Source organism: Schistocerca serialis, chromosome 10 (genome assembly GCF_023864345.2).
Source record: "Schistocerca serialis cubense isolate TAMUIC-IGC-003099 chromosome 10, iqSchSeri2.2, whole genome shotgun sequence".
Taxonomy (NCBI): domain Eukaryota; kingdom Metazoa; phylum Arthropoda; class Insecta; order Orthoptera; family Acrididae; genus Schistocerca; species Schistocerca serialis.
In genome coordinates, this window is record NC_064647.1 from 194,426,784 (window position 1) to 194,444,785 (window position 18,002).

Below are 18,002 nucleotides of genomic sequence, written 5' to 3' on the forward strand. Positions count from 1 at the left end.
AAGAAGAATAAGGGCTCCTATGGAAACAAAGATAGTCATTTTTCCCTCACTCCAGATGTTAGTGGAATACGAAAGAGAATGACTAGCAGTAGTACAACGTACTCTCCTCCACGCACTGTATAATAGTTTAGGGAGTACCTACGCAGATATACTTCTATAAGTATCGTAAGTGCCAATTATGACGAGTGCTAATTTACCCAAGTTTATGATTATGGAAATTGCTTCTAAATCCCCTCACCACACACACACAAACACACAAACACACAAACACACAAACACACACACACACACACACACACACACACACACACACACGTCTTAACTGGTTGTCACTATACTTACAGAACAGTCAATTAATGTATAATTTGCCTTGCTCCTCCTCCCTGAAGGCTCTTCTTCATTGTGAGACTTATGGAACACAATAATCTGTGATTCAATGTGGACTAGGTGGAAGTGAAGCCCAACGTGGGTAAAGATGTGCACCTAGCTTTTGCAGTGACCACCACTGATTCAGGAGCTGACCACCAGATGACAACATAGTCTTATTCTTCCATGAAAGTTCATCACTTAACATGTCACTCCAGAGATGAGAAAATGAGGTAAGTTTGTTTTTTATTACTTGTATGTAACTTATCATATGCATTACTTGAACACCGTACAATGCAGCATTGCTAAAGAAGAAACAACAAATTACATGCCGCATTCAAGCTTCACTTGTGTGTGGAACTCATTGTTCCACTTGACCCCCAAAATCAACATGGCTTATTTTTCAGAAAATGTCAAAATAGGGCAAATCCCTACAGGTGTTTTAGGATAAATGCCCCAGCTCTTAAAGTCCAGCAATTTGCCCCACCCAAACCAAAACTGTAATTTTTTATTAACATTTACACTTAGAATGTGTTTTGTGCAACTTATTCTCTTTTAAAAGGTAACCAGTAGTGAACACCTACCCACGAAGTTTTAAGTTGTGAAGAAATTTAAATTCCATAATTATTTCAATTCCGTTTTTTTATATTATATTAATTTTAATTTTTTATACATTTCTGTTTTATTTTATGGTCTAGACTCTAAAAAAAGAAAAACAGAATTTAGAGCTCAATGAATCACACAAATTAATTGCAGCAGACCCCTATTTGTAAGGCAGCCATTCAAATTGGCTTTCACAAGAGTACACTAAGGGGCCAATTGAAGGAAGAGGTAGGCTTCAAACCTGGGAGGTTTTTGAGCAAGCTTTACACAGATCAAGAGAAGGCATGGTGAGTCACTGAGTTGCTCTGAACTGCAGATTTCTTTGGCCTCACTCTGAAATCTAAGGGGTTTTTTTAAGTAAATATGTAGAGAAAACAAAATAATTACTGATTTTGTGTTCAATCTCAACATGCTGGTACAAAGTTTAACCACGAATTTATGAAGAGGAATAGGCTGTATCTGTGAGTTCCACGAAAAACCACCATTGCTAGTGCCAAGGGTTTTAATACTGTTCACTTTAATCAATACTTTGATATTTTGGGGTTCTACCTTGAAAACATACAACCAAATACATAGGGTGAAACACCTAAAACTTGCACTGCAAATATTTTGGAAATGAAACATGCTATCAAAGTGTGGTTTTCACAGAATGAATTAATAGTCACATATTGTTAACAATCATCATCACATTTTAATAATACTTAGAAAGTGTATTTTTGTACAAACTTACACTTTCTTAAATGGAACAATGCCTATCAACATTAACAAACTAAAAGTAGGGTAAGCTAGAATGTCAGAAATGTTTGTTGCAGGATTCTTGTGCAATTTGTTCACCAAATATCATATTTTGAAAAGTTTCCACACTGAAACTTTTACAAAATCTGTAGTAGCACACACTAAAAGACCATCACAAGTGTGTACACTAGTTATGTGGAATCTGGCCAGATAACTGACTATCACAGGTTCTGTTCAAAATGACCACCGGCAGCACCAATAAATGCTTCCGGTCTGGTACGGAATGACTGCCGCATACTTGCTAGCCTTTCACTGGATATGTCTGAGCAGGCTGCAGTAATACTTCATTGCATTTCATTGGATGTAGTTGGTATGTTCTTGTAGACAATGTCTTTCAGCTCTCCTCACAAGAAAGTCTACAGGCATCATATCCCAAGAATGGTCCGGCGAAGGTACAGGTCCTCTGCGTCCAATCCAACGATTAGGAAACAATTCATGCAGACATGCTGTAGTACTTCATGCACTGTGGGTTGGAGACAGCCATCACATTGGTACCACACATTCCTTCTAGTCCGCAGAGGAATGTCTTCTAGCATAGATGGAAGATGGTCTGTTAAGGGGCTGTGATACTTGTATGCATTCAGTGTTTCCATCTATGAGAAACAGTCTATGAGCTGATGGTTCAGTATCCCACACCACATATTTAAATTTCATGGACACTGATGTTCCACCTGACTAAGCCAATGGAGGTTGTCAACAGACCAATAGTGCATGTTTCGTTGGCTTACCTGCACATGATTGGTACATGCAGCTTCACCACTAAACAAACTACATGATACCATCTGGAGTATCCTGTCTTCATGCCCATGTACGGGAGTTAACACAATTCTCATAACCGTTTCCATGTAGCTCTTGATAAAAGAGAGATGTGATAGGGATGGAGCCTATGTCGATGGAGGATGCGTAGGACACTTGCCTGACTCATGCCACTTCCTCGTGCGATTGTATGGGACCTTAAGTCCAGATCAACCGCAACAGAAGCAATAACATTAATTTTCCCCTCTTCTGTAGACACTTGTTTCCTTCTGTTATGTTGTCTAGGTGTTACACTACCACTTGGTTGAAGAGGTTGATAAATAATTGCCATCTATTGGGATGCCACATACACCACACAAGAACTCTCCATACAATATACCACGAGTATGTTGGCTTTTTCTGTGTTGGTAAATCCCATCATCCACTCAAGGCTTAGTGCTTGGACTGTCACACACTGACTAGAAAGTTGCAATGCACTCAAGGAACACACAAGCACACTGTAAGCAAACATAACATTGTACCTATCAACTATGCAGGCTGAATGGCACTAAGAAGCGTCAGTGTAGAAAAATTTCAAAATGTGGTATCTCGTAAGCTACTCACACTAGAATCCTGCAATAAATGCCAGTGACATTCTAATTTACCACACTTTTAGTTTTTTTAAAGTCAATAGCCATTGTTCCATTTAAAAAACGTATGTTTCCACAAAAATAAACTTTTTAAGTATTATTAGAATCTGTTTATTGCCTAACATGAGCCCCTGACTATTAATATTTTGGGTAAAGATACTAGAGACGACCACTGAATGAGGGAAACCTTAGTTTATTTGCTACTGAAGCCCACCCCTGCAAACTTTACTGATACAATCCCTGGGGGGGGGGGGGGGGGGGTTTCAGTACCTGCCTACACAATAAGCAGCTGCCACCCTGTCCCTCCTTCCCGCCGTCCCCACCTGAGGGAACGACAGTGTATCCAACGCTGCGCGGCACCCTGTGCTGCCTCGCTCTTCATCAGTGGCACATGGGCCACCCCATCACAGTGCCACATCTGACCCAAAGATTCTCACTCTGTTTATTTTTCAATGACTGTCTATATTATATGTGGAAGATATACCATCAACAGTTAGAACTTTAACTCTATTGTGTTTAACCAACTGCAATCAGTGTCCCTACACAGAAGCAAATGCCTTTTATGTTACATTATGAACATGTTTTAACTTTCTATTATCTGTATATGAAGCAATTTTCTAGGTTGTTAGTGTTTCAATAAGTCTTTAATTATTATTTTGAAGCTATTGGACATAGAAACTACCTCTCAATTTGAGAATTTCAATGTTTTATCTAATCTGTTACAATTACTACCTTCATATTTTAGTTTATATTCTGAAACTGATTCCACTATGTAGCAACGAGTTTAACGTTTGCCAAACAACACAAACAATTACACATTTCTAGAGGCGCCTGTACCCTTCAAAAGATTAGTGCTGATTCAGTTCGGCCAGTATCTACACTTCTGCTACACCGAGTGTAGCGTTGCAAGTATATATCTTTAACAGAATCTGTAATACTTCATTCCAATGTTATGAAACTTTTGACGTACTTTTAACTTTTTGTGCTAATATTTGCATTCTGATACAGTAATGATGATGGGAAATTATCGTATTGAATTATGTGTGATAAGATCAATGTCTCTAAATGTTTTATGATTTTTATCACCAAACTCACAACTATCTTCCTGTAAAATATCGGCTTTTTTTTTTTTTTTTTTTTTTTTTTTTTTAAGGGACTTTCTTTTTATGTTGTTGTAAAACCACTCCAGTAAACAAAATGTTTTTGTAAAACTTAGATTCATCCCACCCCCATTTTTGCAAATATTAACACATTCGACCAAGGGAGCAAATTGTTTTCTTTTATCAACGAGCAACAACTAATTTTCACCATAAAACCTCGATCTCACAGAAGGGGAAGGAGATGTACAGGTGCTGACAGATTGAGTACGGGAGTCCTTTATTTTCAATAAAAGAAAAGGGAATTTTTTTTTAAATGCGTGAGCTATGGATGGCAATGGATCTTCACAAAGCCATGCACAGGCCCTGGGTTGGCGACACATCAGATTTTTCCAGTATGTGCCGCTATCCCAAGGCTTGTTCACGTGCTCGACGAACAAACAACCTTTCTGCTGACGGGGTGACGCTTAGGGGAGTGTCGCTTGCCTAGGCAGAGCTCCTACAGCAGCCAATCAGAAAGGTCCAGGAGACCACGTGTCAGCGCCGAGCTGCGCCGACGAGGCGTGTGGATCGCCCTCTTTTACTAACAGGCCCCCAACGAGATCAGACGCATTGGGTGGTTGCCTCTGTGCACTTTTCGAGCCCCAGCTCAATCTGTTTGCGCCTTAGGGCCGCTAAACTCACATAATGTACCCCTGCTAGGTCAATCAGTAAATGTTTTCTCAATAAACGGGAGGCAGTTTGCCGACCGGAGTTGAAAAATTAACACTTGTTCTTTTTTAGACCCCACTTCCACCTCAGCCACATCCTGACATACACAACTGGTCACTTGTCAATAGCACTTTCCATTTCTGCAACATTTGTAGTGCAAATAGGGATGAAACTGGTGTCCAGATAGACCCGAACAAACTTTCTTTGCATGTTATTCCCAAAGGAAAAAGGAAAATGGCCAAACTGTTGCACCTGAAGATGGGCACGGATGCACATGGACACTACATTCCACCTTATTTTAACTATGCAATAGAAAGACAGAACTGCCAATTGCTTCCAGGTGGTCCAACAGTATGTGACATGGCGCCCTCACATAATGGGTATATGAATGCCCCAATGTTCATCAAATGGTTGAAACACTTTGTGAAGCACACCTAATCTTACCAGTTCTCAACAACATGTTTCGAATAGAAGACTGTAGGCTGTAGTTACTTTGGCAAAGTCTAAAGATGTCCATCTATTCACATTGCCAGCACACAGCAGCCACAAAACACGATACATAATCATTATATTGTCTTTTTTTGTGCATTCAAGGGTTATTGTGCTGCTGCTGCTGATTCATGGGATGTTTCTAGCCCAGGTAATATCTTTGACATTTACAGCACTGCAGCAACTTTTAAAATTGCCTTTGAAAAAGCTGGGACCACTAACTGCTGCTCAAGGTTTCAAATCAACAGACTGCAAAATCTTTACAGAAGCTGACTTTCTGCTATAAGAAGTTACTGACCAGGAGCTACCAGAAGACGAATGCAACGAAGATGGCATACTAATTGAATGTGAAGGTCTTGACACTGAAAGTAATGTGACAGAGCCAGCAGTTTTGGAGGAACTTTATTATGATCTGGGACCTAAAGATATAATCCCACTGCCTAAAATGAAGGTTATTAGGAAATGTTGATCAACGTAATTAAATCTGTACTTCTAACATTGACAACCAGTAAATAACTAATAAAAGAAGAACCCATGGAAAAAGAAAAGCTTGTTAGTGAGAAGGAAAGATGTGACAATGAAAGGAGTGTGTTATAGAAACACAACATATGCTAGCTTCCACTACATAAATGCCAAAAAAGAAAACTGGTCAAACAGCCAACTGATTATTTATCAGAATCAGACTTGTCAGTCCATGACAATAGCTCAGATATATATGGACTTACTACTGAGTTAAAACGTATCCGAGTAAGATGGACAAGAGTCCGAGACTTTAAAAATAAGGAAGATTCAGATTTCTGCATCACTCAATGACTTTTCTCTAGTATAAGTGCAGGGAAAAACCAAAAACTCACTCTGGCTCTTCTTGGTCAAAACAATTTCAATACACCAAGTGGAAAGCTATGAAAATGTGTTTTACAAAAAAACTTTGAGGAGCCTACCAGTTTACTCAGATACTGGAAGGTGCATTCAATGACAATATGATAGTGAAATTGTCAAAACCCACAGGGATGAACACAGTACGCTTCTATAACATAACATTCTCAGAGTAGCTGACAAAACACAATAGAGGTACCTAGATACCTTAGCTTCTGTCACCGAACTCTTTCTTTATGATTAGGCTATAATTTTTCTTTCTGGTTACCCTACTTCTCCTCCATTCATGGAGAAGAAAGTATTATTTTTGTATCGGTATTTACAAGCATGCCAACGACCTTGCCGCAGTGGTAACACTGGTTCCCATCAGATCACCGAAGTTAAGTGCTGTCGGGCTGGGCTAGCACTTGAATGGGCGACCACCTGGTCTGCCGACTGCTGTTGGCAAGCGGGGTGCGCTCAGTCCTTATGAGGCAAGCTGAGGCTACTTGACTGAGTCGTAGCGGCTCCAGTCGCGTAAACTGACATACTGCCAGGTGAGCGGTGTGCTAACCACATGGGCCTCCGTATCTGCATCCAGTGACACCTTTGGGCAGAGGATGACACAGCGGCCGGTCGGTAACGCTGGGCCTCCCAAGGTCTGTTCGGACGGATTTACAAGCATGCTGCTCAAATTGAGGAGATATTAAGTTCAATATTATAAGGGGTAGCTTGGCTGCAATAAAACAATGTTACAAAGTGTTATTTCAAGTGTTTCTATTATGCAGTCATCCACTTTTATTCATGTTTATCTCAAGTGGGGCAAATACCCACACTGCACGGCTCTACCAGAAGACTATCAACAGGGCTACTGCGAAAGACACTAGGGGCCAAACAGATACCACAATGGTTGACCGGGTCCAAGAAGAGCAGTGTGGAAGAGGCAGCTGAGCCATAAACTTGACAACCATATTCCAGATGGGACAGAACTAAGGTCCTATAAAGACAGAGAAGAGTCTAACAATCTGTGGCCCAAGAGGTGTGGGCAAGCAAGTGCAGGACATTGAGTTTACGGAAACAGCCAATCTTCAGAATGCAGATATGAGGCAACTAAGTAAGCTTGTTGTCAAAAAGAAGACCCAAGAAACTAAAAATGGGGGACCACAGTCAGATGTTGGATGTCAAGGTAGAGCTCCAGATCATGGTGGACCATAGAACGGCAAAAGAAATAATCACCAGTGATTTACAGCATAGAACTGAAAACCATGAGAAAGACCCCACAGAAACATGCCTGGGGTAGCTCCACAGAGTCCACCGACTGGGAACTGGATTAGATACAGAAATCATACACATACAGAGCAGGAGTGACCAGTGGTTTGACAGAGGCCACCAGTCCATTACCATATATGAGGAACAGAAGGACACTTTATACGGAGCCCTGTGGAACACCATTCTCCTGGGTCCGTGGTGAGCTGAGAAAGGTGCCAACCCGAACTTGGAATGACCAGTGGGACAGGAAGTGGCGAGTGAAAAATGTAGCGAGCCCAAAAAATCCCGTACATAGGGTGTAAGTAGGATGTGAGGGTGCCAAATCCTGTCATAGGATTTACAAAGATAGAAGAAAATAGCATCAAGATGGCGGCACTGAGGAAAGACCCACCCAACTGTGGTTTCCAACCGAAGTAGATGATCGAACAGAGACCGTCCCTCCCAAAAGTGGCACTGGTAAGGAGACAAATGGTCTAAAAGATTCGAGGACCCAACAGAGCCAACAAGTAACCATTCGTTCAAATAACTTTAAGGGGACAACAGTCAGGCTGAATGGTCAGTAGCTACTGAGAGGCGACAGATCCTTAACGGGCTTAAGGACAGGAACCACAATACTGTCCCTACACTGTGAGGGAAAAACACCTTGGAGCCAAATCCAGTTGAACATCCAGTGGAAATACTGCCTTTGTTGAGGTTTGAGATGCTGAATCAACCAGTTACGGATGCAATCAAGGACAGAGGCTGACTCGTGGGAAGAGATAGGGCCAGAAGGAGTTCTCACACAGTAGAAGGTTCACCATAAGATTCCACCTAACAAGGGGTAATACATGAATGGGATGCTTAAGCCCACTGTTTCTGGAAGAAGACAGTGGCCGGAAGGAACCTGACACCAAGTCATCACAAAATGGGCTGTGTTCTGTGGGAACTAACAGATCTCTGTACAAAGGCCACCCAAGATGGGAAGGCCTACAATGGAAGACGGCAATTGGCAACCTTGGAGGGTGCAGGGCATATCCCACACCCGTGCGAAGTGACAGAAGAACCTAGGGTGGAGATGAAGTGCTCCCAACCAACCTGCTTGCTCTGTTTCATTGCGTAACTGCCTTGGGCACAAAGTTGTTTAAAGGTAACAAGATCGGTAAGGAACAGGTGCTGCTTAAGGCATTGCAAGACTCGACAGCCATTACAGATGGCGGAGGCAATGTCCGTGCTCCAACACAGGACTGGCCAGCAGCGAAAGGGGCCTTCAAGTAGGGGATGGCAATTTCAGCAGCACGACTTCATCAATACAACCTGACAAAGAGGGTGTAAACATGACCAGTGAAATGAAAAGGCCAGCAGGGTAACCTGGTCTTTGTGAGGCGAGAAAGGATTGAGAGAATCAGTGGAGAGAGAGGAAGCAACCTTGGGGTACACAGAATGTGGGTCCTGAAGTCAACTTGTGGCAGGAGGCCTTGAGTCTGCAAGATGCTGGGCTGGGGACCGGGACCGGGGAGGGGGGGGGGGGGGGGGACGGCATGGCATGTCCAGTAGGGTGCCTCGTACCCTGCAGGTGTTGAGAAGACAGTGGCACTTCCCCAGCTGGGTATGGAGAGCAACACCCAGAAGGTAGGACACAGGCATCACAGGGGATGGGAAAAGAAAAAAGGGACGGGACTGGGTTACAGAGCAAGGAGAAGGACATAACACAGGCAAAGTTAGATGTCTTACACACAGGGTGAAGACCGTCATATTTCTGAAGGGCCTCACACTACTGTATCTCCTTTTTCTTCTTATAAACTGGGCAATCTGGCGACTATGGAGAGTGATGGTCATGACAACTAATATACATGGTCATGGAACACAGGTGCTCCCCTCATGAGGTAGGTGTCTACACTCATCACATACAGGGTTCGCTGCACAGGAAGAAACGCAAACACCGAAAGCATCTCATGGGTGGCTGGATGTATGGCTTGGAAAGCACCTCATGGGTGGCTGGAGGTACAGCTTCACATCATACCTAAAAAAACAATAACTTTGACTTACTCCAAGAGGGTAACCTCCTCAAATGTCAGAATAAATGTGCCAGTAACAATGTGATTGTCCTTTCAGATTTTCTGCACATGCAGAACAAAGTGAACAACCCACTGTTCCAGAATGGCCCGGAGTTCATCAGTTTGCAGGCTGAGGTCCCTATGAAAAATGACACCATGAACCATATCCGGGGACTGGCTAGGAGTAATGGAAAACAGGATATCACCAAGATGGTCACAGGCACAAAGGGCTACAGACGGGGTGGCAGAAGTAGTTTCGATCAACAGGAATCCAACCGCATCTTACTCAGAAAGATCACTTTGCCAAACTTGTCTTTGATAGTTTCAGGTTCCACAAAAAATAAAGACTTGGTAGCAGCGAATGTGTCCCCCATCAGTCCTGGTACAGACCAGGCAGTGGTGAAAGGTTTTAATCCCAATTTAACAAGCGAACGTCATTTCAGGAAAGCTGAGAAAGCTCAAAGCTGATTCCACGGCATCTAGTCAATATCCTCCGAGCACTGTGGCAACTTTGGCTACTGACACGCAACTGGTTATTTTCATGCCCACTCTGGCACACAGTAAGATGTTCTGTATGTGCCAACCATCGAGTTACAACTTGCGTATTCATATGGATGTGCTGCTTGCATGTATACATGTCACAAAGCAGTTGGAGGACATGTACACAATGCTGTCACATCATGTCTTTTAAAGGTATCGTCCACTCAGTTTACACCTAAAGTATAGTACTGGAATCGGACACGACCAGGAGACACTGGCTGACCGGCTAATGGTGTTGACGGTAAGTTGCTGAGTTCCACTGAAACACAACAACAATGTATGGACAACAAACACAACATGGCAGAATGACAAGTCCGGAGAGTGAACCAAATCAAGAGCCTAGATGTAGCAATATCAGGAACCAAACAATGATGAGTACAACGAACAACATGAGAGAGGAGTTGGAACAGGACTGAGGTCCTGGCCTCTGCACTACTAGTTTCACACAGGGTGTATACGTGGACAGGAAAAAAAATTTCCCAATTTTTCCTAGCTAAAAATACACTTTTTCTCCAGTCAAATGCACTACAACCGTGACAATATTAGTAAGTGTAACCTACTGCATATAACAAGGCGAAAATCCCCATTAATGTACCAGTACAAAATAAATGCCCAGTCTTTAGAAGCGGTAACATCCGTCAACTATATGGGTAAGACTATTCAAAATGATCTCAAATGGAACAATCAGATTACACAAGTAATGGGTAAGGCGAACTCTAGATTGCGGTTTATTGGTAGAATCCTGAAGTGATGCAGCCCTTCAATGAAGGAAATCGCTTACAATACTTTAGTTCGTCCAGTCTTAGAGTATTGTTCATCTTTATGGGACCCTTACCACTTGGGTGTGATTCAAGAGATTGAGAAGGTCCAAAGAAGAGTGTCAAGATTCATGACTGGTACATTTAGCCATCATGAGAGCATTACAAATCTCATAGAAAGTTTGAAGTGGGACACATCTGCAGATAGACGACGCGCTAAACAGAAGGGGCTGCTCACTAAATTCCAAAATCCGATCTTCGCCGAGGATGTAGAGCCTATATTAGTACCACCAACTTTCAAATTGTGCAATGATCACCATTCAAAGGTAAGGGAAATTAGGGCTCATATTGAGGCATTCAGACTGTCGTTTTTCCCCCTCACGCGATCTGCGAGTGGAACAGGAGGGAGGGGGACGGGGTGGGGGATTATGACTTTGGCGCGAATAGTGCTCTCCGCCACACACTGCTTGGTGGCTAGCGGAGAATAGATGTAGATACACATTCCCTTGGAGTTGTGAAACTTATCAGTCCTTTGAGTGGTCAGGTTTTATACAAGGCTACAGAACTTCTCGGCACTTTAGGAAAGTTGACCAGAGAAAGACAACACATTTTGGAAAGATCTTTGATCTGCGAGAACATTTACACTTCATATTTTCATATTACAAAAGTATAAACATGAATTCCACCAAACACAGCATGATTGCTTCCAAAGAACTGAAATTGAGACTGCGGTGCACTTTGGTCAACCAATCACAGTTCACGTCACCTCTTGCCAGAAAATTACTGCATATATTCAGACCACAGGACATGTAATGCATTCAGCCAATAGCAACATCATTGTTGAGAAATGCAAACACACCAATAGGAAAAGTTAATAGTTTAAATTAATGTACATACAGTATAGCTACAAGAGAAGCTTTCATATATAACATTGGCCATCAAAAAAAAATTTTTTTTTTTTTTTTTTTTTTTTGAGGGTGTGGTTAATCAGGAACCTAAGAACACAGCTTAAATTGCAGCAGCTGAATATTTCTAACAAGCATAATCATAAATTTCACTGCTCTGCGCAAAACATGGGCTACCTGACTGAATACACTTTCTGTTGAGCGCTTCGACTTTTCCTTTGAAAAGCCAATTACATGTGAAATTGCTTAAGAACTCATTTCACACTTTTCTTTGTGTTTTCTTTTTAGGATAATTATACCTTTTCCCATCGTTATTGGATAATTTGTCATAAAAAAACAAAAACAAAAAAAAAAAAAACACACACACAACCGAGATACATCAAACACAAATGTTCCAGTAACATTTTAAATAATGGCATAAATGGCTGCCCTTCTGGACCCGAAATTTTTCCAAGTGACTGGTCCTCAGTGTTAAGTTTTGAATGAGAGTATAATGCTCTGTGATTTAAGAAATTCATCGTGCATTCTCACATGTAACTTAATTCATCTTGCATAAAAAGAAATTTACTTTGAAAGTACCACTCCTTAAACCACCATTTGCAATATTTTCCATGACCTGTTGGAAATGTAAACAAGTGTGATGTCATGCTCATCGAAACAAGGCCCCGCATCGAAAGCATTTTGTTGTTATGAAGTATTGCTCAGGCTTTGACACATTTTGCTTCTTGGCAGAAGCTTGTGTATGCACTGTGTTTTGTTGTTATAAATGATGCATGGGTCAGTCCATGCGAAAATCAACCAATAGTCTGGTTCTTTACATCACAAATTTTGATATATTTTTGTAATCAATGGCAGGAGTTGTTTACATGAAGAACTTTTTTTTTGCAATTTGTTTCAGATACTAATTTTTGAAGTTTCAAAAGTTATGCAATTTTGATCACTTTTTGGAATCCTAAAATGGCTTATCTCCAAAACTTCTTGAATTCAAGGCCTGCAATTTGTACCAATTTATTCAGTTTCTTATAAGGTTTAAAAAATATACACTATTTTGTTACAATCATAAAAGAGTTGAATTTTCCAAAACCAATCTCTTTTAAATTCTTAGAATCTCAAAACTGGAATTTTTTTCTTTTGAAAAAAAAAAATATGTTACTTACACACTATTTGTAAATGTGTGTATTCCAGTGGGAACATTTGTGGTGTATACAACTGCCAGACACCACGCTTGCTAGGTGGTAGCCTTTAAATCGGCCACAGTCCGGTAGTATACGTCGGACCCGCGTGTGGCCACTGTCAGTGATTGCAGACCGAGCGCCGCCACACGGCAGATCTAGAGAGACTTCCTAGCACTCTCCCCAGTTGTACAGCCAACTTTGCTAGGAAAGTTCACTGACAAATACGCTCTCATTTGCTGAGACGATAGTTAGCATAGCCTTCAGCTACGTCATTTGCTACGACCTAGCAAGGCGCCATTACCAGTTTATATTGAGATTATTAATTATGTATCATAAAGAGCGATGTTCTCCAATTATGGATTAAAGTTAAGTATTACATCAACTACGTACTTTATTTGCTACTATTAATTCCCTTAACTGTTCCAGACCTCGCGCCAGCCTGCGTGAGCTTAAGTGCGTGCCTTTCGGCTTCACCTCATAGTGACTTGGCTGTCTTGCCAAGTCACAACAACATTAAAATGAATTTTATCGTACTGGTAAGCACAGAATCCAGCACATAGTTGGTAGGGCTGCACACTTATTACTAAGTTGTAATGGAAACCTTACATGGCAGTTGAATGATTGTTATTTTTCATTTAATGACAATATATTACATTATTAGAATTTACTGTCTGTATTGGTCTTCCCAGGTTAATTATGAAAATATTTGAACATGCAACAAAACACTACATGCTCAAGAAAGACTACAAGTAATTTACTTAACTGTGCCTGTATTTTACAAATACATTCATATTAATTAATATTAGTAATTATACATTGGTGCAGCAGTTACTGTTTAACAGTGAGTTGTTTCAGTGACTTCCAGTGAGAAATTTTGTATTCATCTTCAAAAAGAAAAACCTTATAATGATCCAATTACTATCTTATTAGACTAAGATTATATATTGCATTATTCCATTATATGACATTATCTTGTCCTCTAAAACAATAGTGACAGACAGATTACAGATGTAACAACACATTCTTTTGCAATATAATCTGTGAGACTTCCTCGCAGATTAAAAGTGTGTGCCAGACCGAGACTCAAACTGGGGACCTTTGTCTTTCGCGGGCAAGTGTTCTACCATCTGAGCTACCCAACCACAACTAACAATCCTGTTTCCAGAATGAAATTTTCACTCTGCAGTGGAGTATGCGCTGATATGAAACTTCCTGGCAGATGAAGTTTGGAAGGTAGGACACAAGGTACTGGCGGAATTAATGCTGGGAGGGCGGGTCCTAAGTTGCGCTTGGGTAGCTCAGATGGTAGAGTACTTGCCCGCGAAAGGCAAAGGTCCCAAGTTTGAGTCTCGGTCTGACACACAGTTTTAATTTGCCAGGACGTTTCATATCAGCGCACACTCCGCTGCAGAGCAAAAATTTCATTCTGGAATAATCTGAGAGACTTCTAGCATATCTTCATCTGATAGTCTGTACATTATTCCAGTGGCAATTATAGGGTGTACTTTACAAATTATGAAGTTCTTTGGAACAATCAATTCATCTGGTCTTCTTGGATGTGAAAAAGGAGGAGTTGGTCCACAAGAAGCATAAGTAAAATATTTACTTCTGCTTCTTTTTCATCTTTTGACAGCACACAACCTGTCCACCATATGTTGTCATAAGCACAGGCGACAAATCCTCTACATGTAATCTGTTCAGATGGCATGTCATATGCAACAGAACCCACCTGAATTTTATGAACGTCACAGTCTTCAAAATCAGAAACAACTTTGCTTTAACCTTGTCTTTGCTCAAAGGAATAAACCCATGACATTTCTCAGTCCCTCTGACTGCTATGGCTTCATAAGATCTTTTTGCCAATATCCTTTCTTCTGCTGCATGCTCATCCTTTGACAAACAGAAAATTTGATTGATGGCATGACTACTAACCCCACCCACACAATTGGAAGAGTGTTAATATTTCGTTATTGATAGGATTTTGCAGACTAGCTTTGGTTGCAAACCTTTTTACTGTGCTGCCAACACCAGCACACACTCATTTCCATGTGAAGTAGTGTAAGAATGTCATTCTGCCTCAGTGCCTCCAAAATCTTCAGCATGATGACATAAGTTAGCGAAATTGTATTCTGCTATGAACCATCACTGAAGCAATTTTCTTTTTTTTTTTCAAATCGAGCTTTATTAACTCTTTTAGAAAATGTGTGTGTGTTCTGTGTTATGTGTAAACTATCTTATATAAAACAAACCCTTTGTAGGTGGGAATATTTTTTTCATTATTCCCACTTTTTGTCTTATTATAAACAACAAATGGATGCATTGTGGCCATGGAATCACTCCAATGGAATCCTTGGGCTCCATCTTGAGGCACAAAAGAATAATTTTCAGCAAAATCATGTACAATAATAGCTTCATTCTGCATTAGTGAAGTTTTCTTTTCAGAAAAAAAGCAGATTGCTGTTTTGCAACAAAGGAATTAGCTGTGTACAAAAATCCTGCACAAATACATCTGTTGGTTTGGTTACAGTTGGAAACATGTAGCAACCAACAGCGGTCCACTGTTTGTAAGATACGTTTTCTATAATTTCCTCTTGAAGTGCAGGAATGAGGGCGTCTTTAAAAATGCTTGGCATTGGGGCAGTAGCCACATTCATTTGTGAAGCACCGAGTATCTGGTGGGTTGCACATAATTTTGAACACACAATGTTTTTATGTGGAAAGTGTGCTTCCATATTCTGATATGGTGACCTTGCTGAAGTTTGTGCCAGCTATCAGTTTTGCATTTTGATGAGCTGCACAGATGTAAGCAGTGTGTGTCCCACTTGTTCCAGCTATAATACAATTTTTTTGCTTTAATTCAACAAATTTTGAGAATTTAATGAATATACAAATTTAGTGTGAGGCAATGGTCAATATTCCCAACTGCGTAAGAAAATTAATGAAATTTTTGGGTTGTCAAAAATGTGTAAAATATGTTAACATACTGGTTTGTATGTGCCCAAAACCGGCAAAAATTTTCAGGGTGAAATGGCCGATTGTAAAAAACATTCTACCAGTTCAAGTTTTCAGCAATATGAGCATCCAAGATTTTAAGGGCTTTCTACCTAGTTTATTAGTTTTGTTCATATACATTACTGTGATATCTGACCATACAAAACATCCAGTGATCTGTGTGTTTTCAAAGTTTAAAGCAAGGGTAATTTGCGTTAGTTATATGCAACATATGTATAAATTAAATTGTATCGTGTCACCATAACAAAGCATTTTTACTATTCAAAATTTTCTTCTATTAAATTAAGTTTTATCCCATCTGTGCTAATCCAGTTCAATAAGAAATTTAAAATGCAAAGGGATAGGAGAGCGTGAAGATTAAAATTAAAGAAAAAACAAAATGGACACACTGATCCTTCATGTAAGGAATAAAAATTTCTGATAACAAACAAAATTTGTAAATACTATCTCCAACTAGGGCCTACAATCTGAACATATGCTTTTTGTCCTTGCCGATCGAGTGGGCAAAGATTTGCAATTTAGTGCCACCTCACCACTGAACTGATGGTAACAAGTGATTTCAAACTTGGAACACTGAATTCTGTTAGGGATAGCACCGACACTTGCTTTTGGTAAAAATGTAGATTAAGCCACATTCTGTGTAATAGTTAGAGGAAAAAAAAAATTCTATAAACAAAACATGTTCACTTCAAAATGAAAGTACACATACTCAGTTGCAGTGACGGATGAGCATGCTGCAATCACTTGCTTTTCCACATAATCCAGCATGTTTTCCGCATAGTCCACATCTGACATTAGTGCGTTCATAGTCTGAACATAGTCTGGTGCATTAGCAGGCTGGCCAGGACGTCGCAGTGGGGCGGTATACGCCACTCTTCCACGGCCCCGACCAACTGAAGTCATTCTGCAAGGTAGAAACCTACATTGGAATGCATATAACGAACACCCACGTAAATGAAGTTATCGAAAATCAAGACTGAAAGACAACCTAATTTTAAAATCCAAAGTTGAACGAGGCATTTTACGTGCTTTTATTTCACATCTTCTATCATGTTCGAAACGGGGTAGACACCGACAAACTAAATACAATTCAATTAACTAGATCTGGATTGGCCAGACTTTATTTATATCAATAAACTTAACCAACTGTGCCCCGCAAATTTTTATCAGTTCTCGCTTTTCCTTTGTGTCTGTCTATGGCCTACAAAAATCTCGACAGGTAATCCCATGAAGAACACATTTCGGACGCTATTCAAAACAACCAGCAAAATAAAACTGTGTAAGAAATGCGATGTTATATTGGCGAACACCTCGAACTCTTAAAATTCTTTAATTAGCTTCGTTTCGTGAGAGGCTTACGCTACGTTTAAGCGACAACTACTGTCCTATCAGTACCGGACCGCAATGATGATATAGATATCATTTTCAGTGAAACAACCATGGAGGTATACCTCCATGGAAACAACCATATGTAGTCATAATCGCTGGCGCATTTACACAAGTTTTACACATATGACAGGTCAGTCTCCTCTGGGTGTTTAGCACGCTAACTTGCTCGGTAGCAACAAGTCATCCATGCAGTGACAGATTTCTAATATTTTATTTGCAAAATTCATTTACATTATTTCTGGTGCGATTTCGTAGCTCACATTTAATGTTAAATTACGGAGCAGTAATCCACAAACATTTATTACCTTGTTTGTCAGTGTCTGAATTTTAAACACGTCGATCCAAACACAATCGGTATAGATAATACTACAGGTACGAAATGTAGCACAATATCTTTGCGCTGCCATGGACGCTCATGATATCGATAAGTATTTATGTAGGCCTGTTCAGGTGCGAGGATCTGTGTGCGCATATATCTGCGCAAATGTCTGTGCTGCAACAAAGGCCGCAAAATCTCGTGCGTTTACACAACATAATTTCAGTCTACTGCTGGTCCGCCCTATGTCGCTCTACGAAACAATTTTTAGTAGAATGCGGCAACCCTCTTTCAAAGGATATTT

General features: G+C 40.5%; 1 protein-coding gene and 1 pseudogene across 3 annotated transcripts in view; one reads left to right on the top strand and one right to left on the bottom strand.

The window, feature by feature from the left end:
- The window catches only part of LOC126425025 (uncharacterized), a 52,041-nt gene extending 34,297 nt beyond the window's left edge, over positions 1-17,744 (bottom strand). The window contains exons 1-2 of one of the 3 annotated variants that reach the window (XM_050087936.1): positions 17,688-17,744; positions 16,703-16,897 (exon numbers count right to left, since the gene is read on the bottom strand). In XM_050087936.1, the coding sequence (XP_049943893.1) occupies positions 16,703-16,896 (194 nt within the window). In that variant the 5' untranslated portion in view covers position 16,897; positions 17,688-17,744. Of the gene's footprint in view, positions 1-16,702; positions 16,913-16,981; positions 17,404-17,687 lie in introns of those variants that run through there. The other 2 variants (XM_050087935.1, XM_050087934.1) reach the window with 2 other exon arrangements.
- Positions 6,652-6,769, top strand: LOC126425596 (5S ribosomal RNA; annotated as a pseudogene).
- Positions 17,745-18,002: the final 258 nt, after the last annotated feature.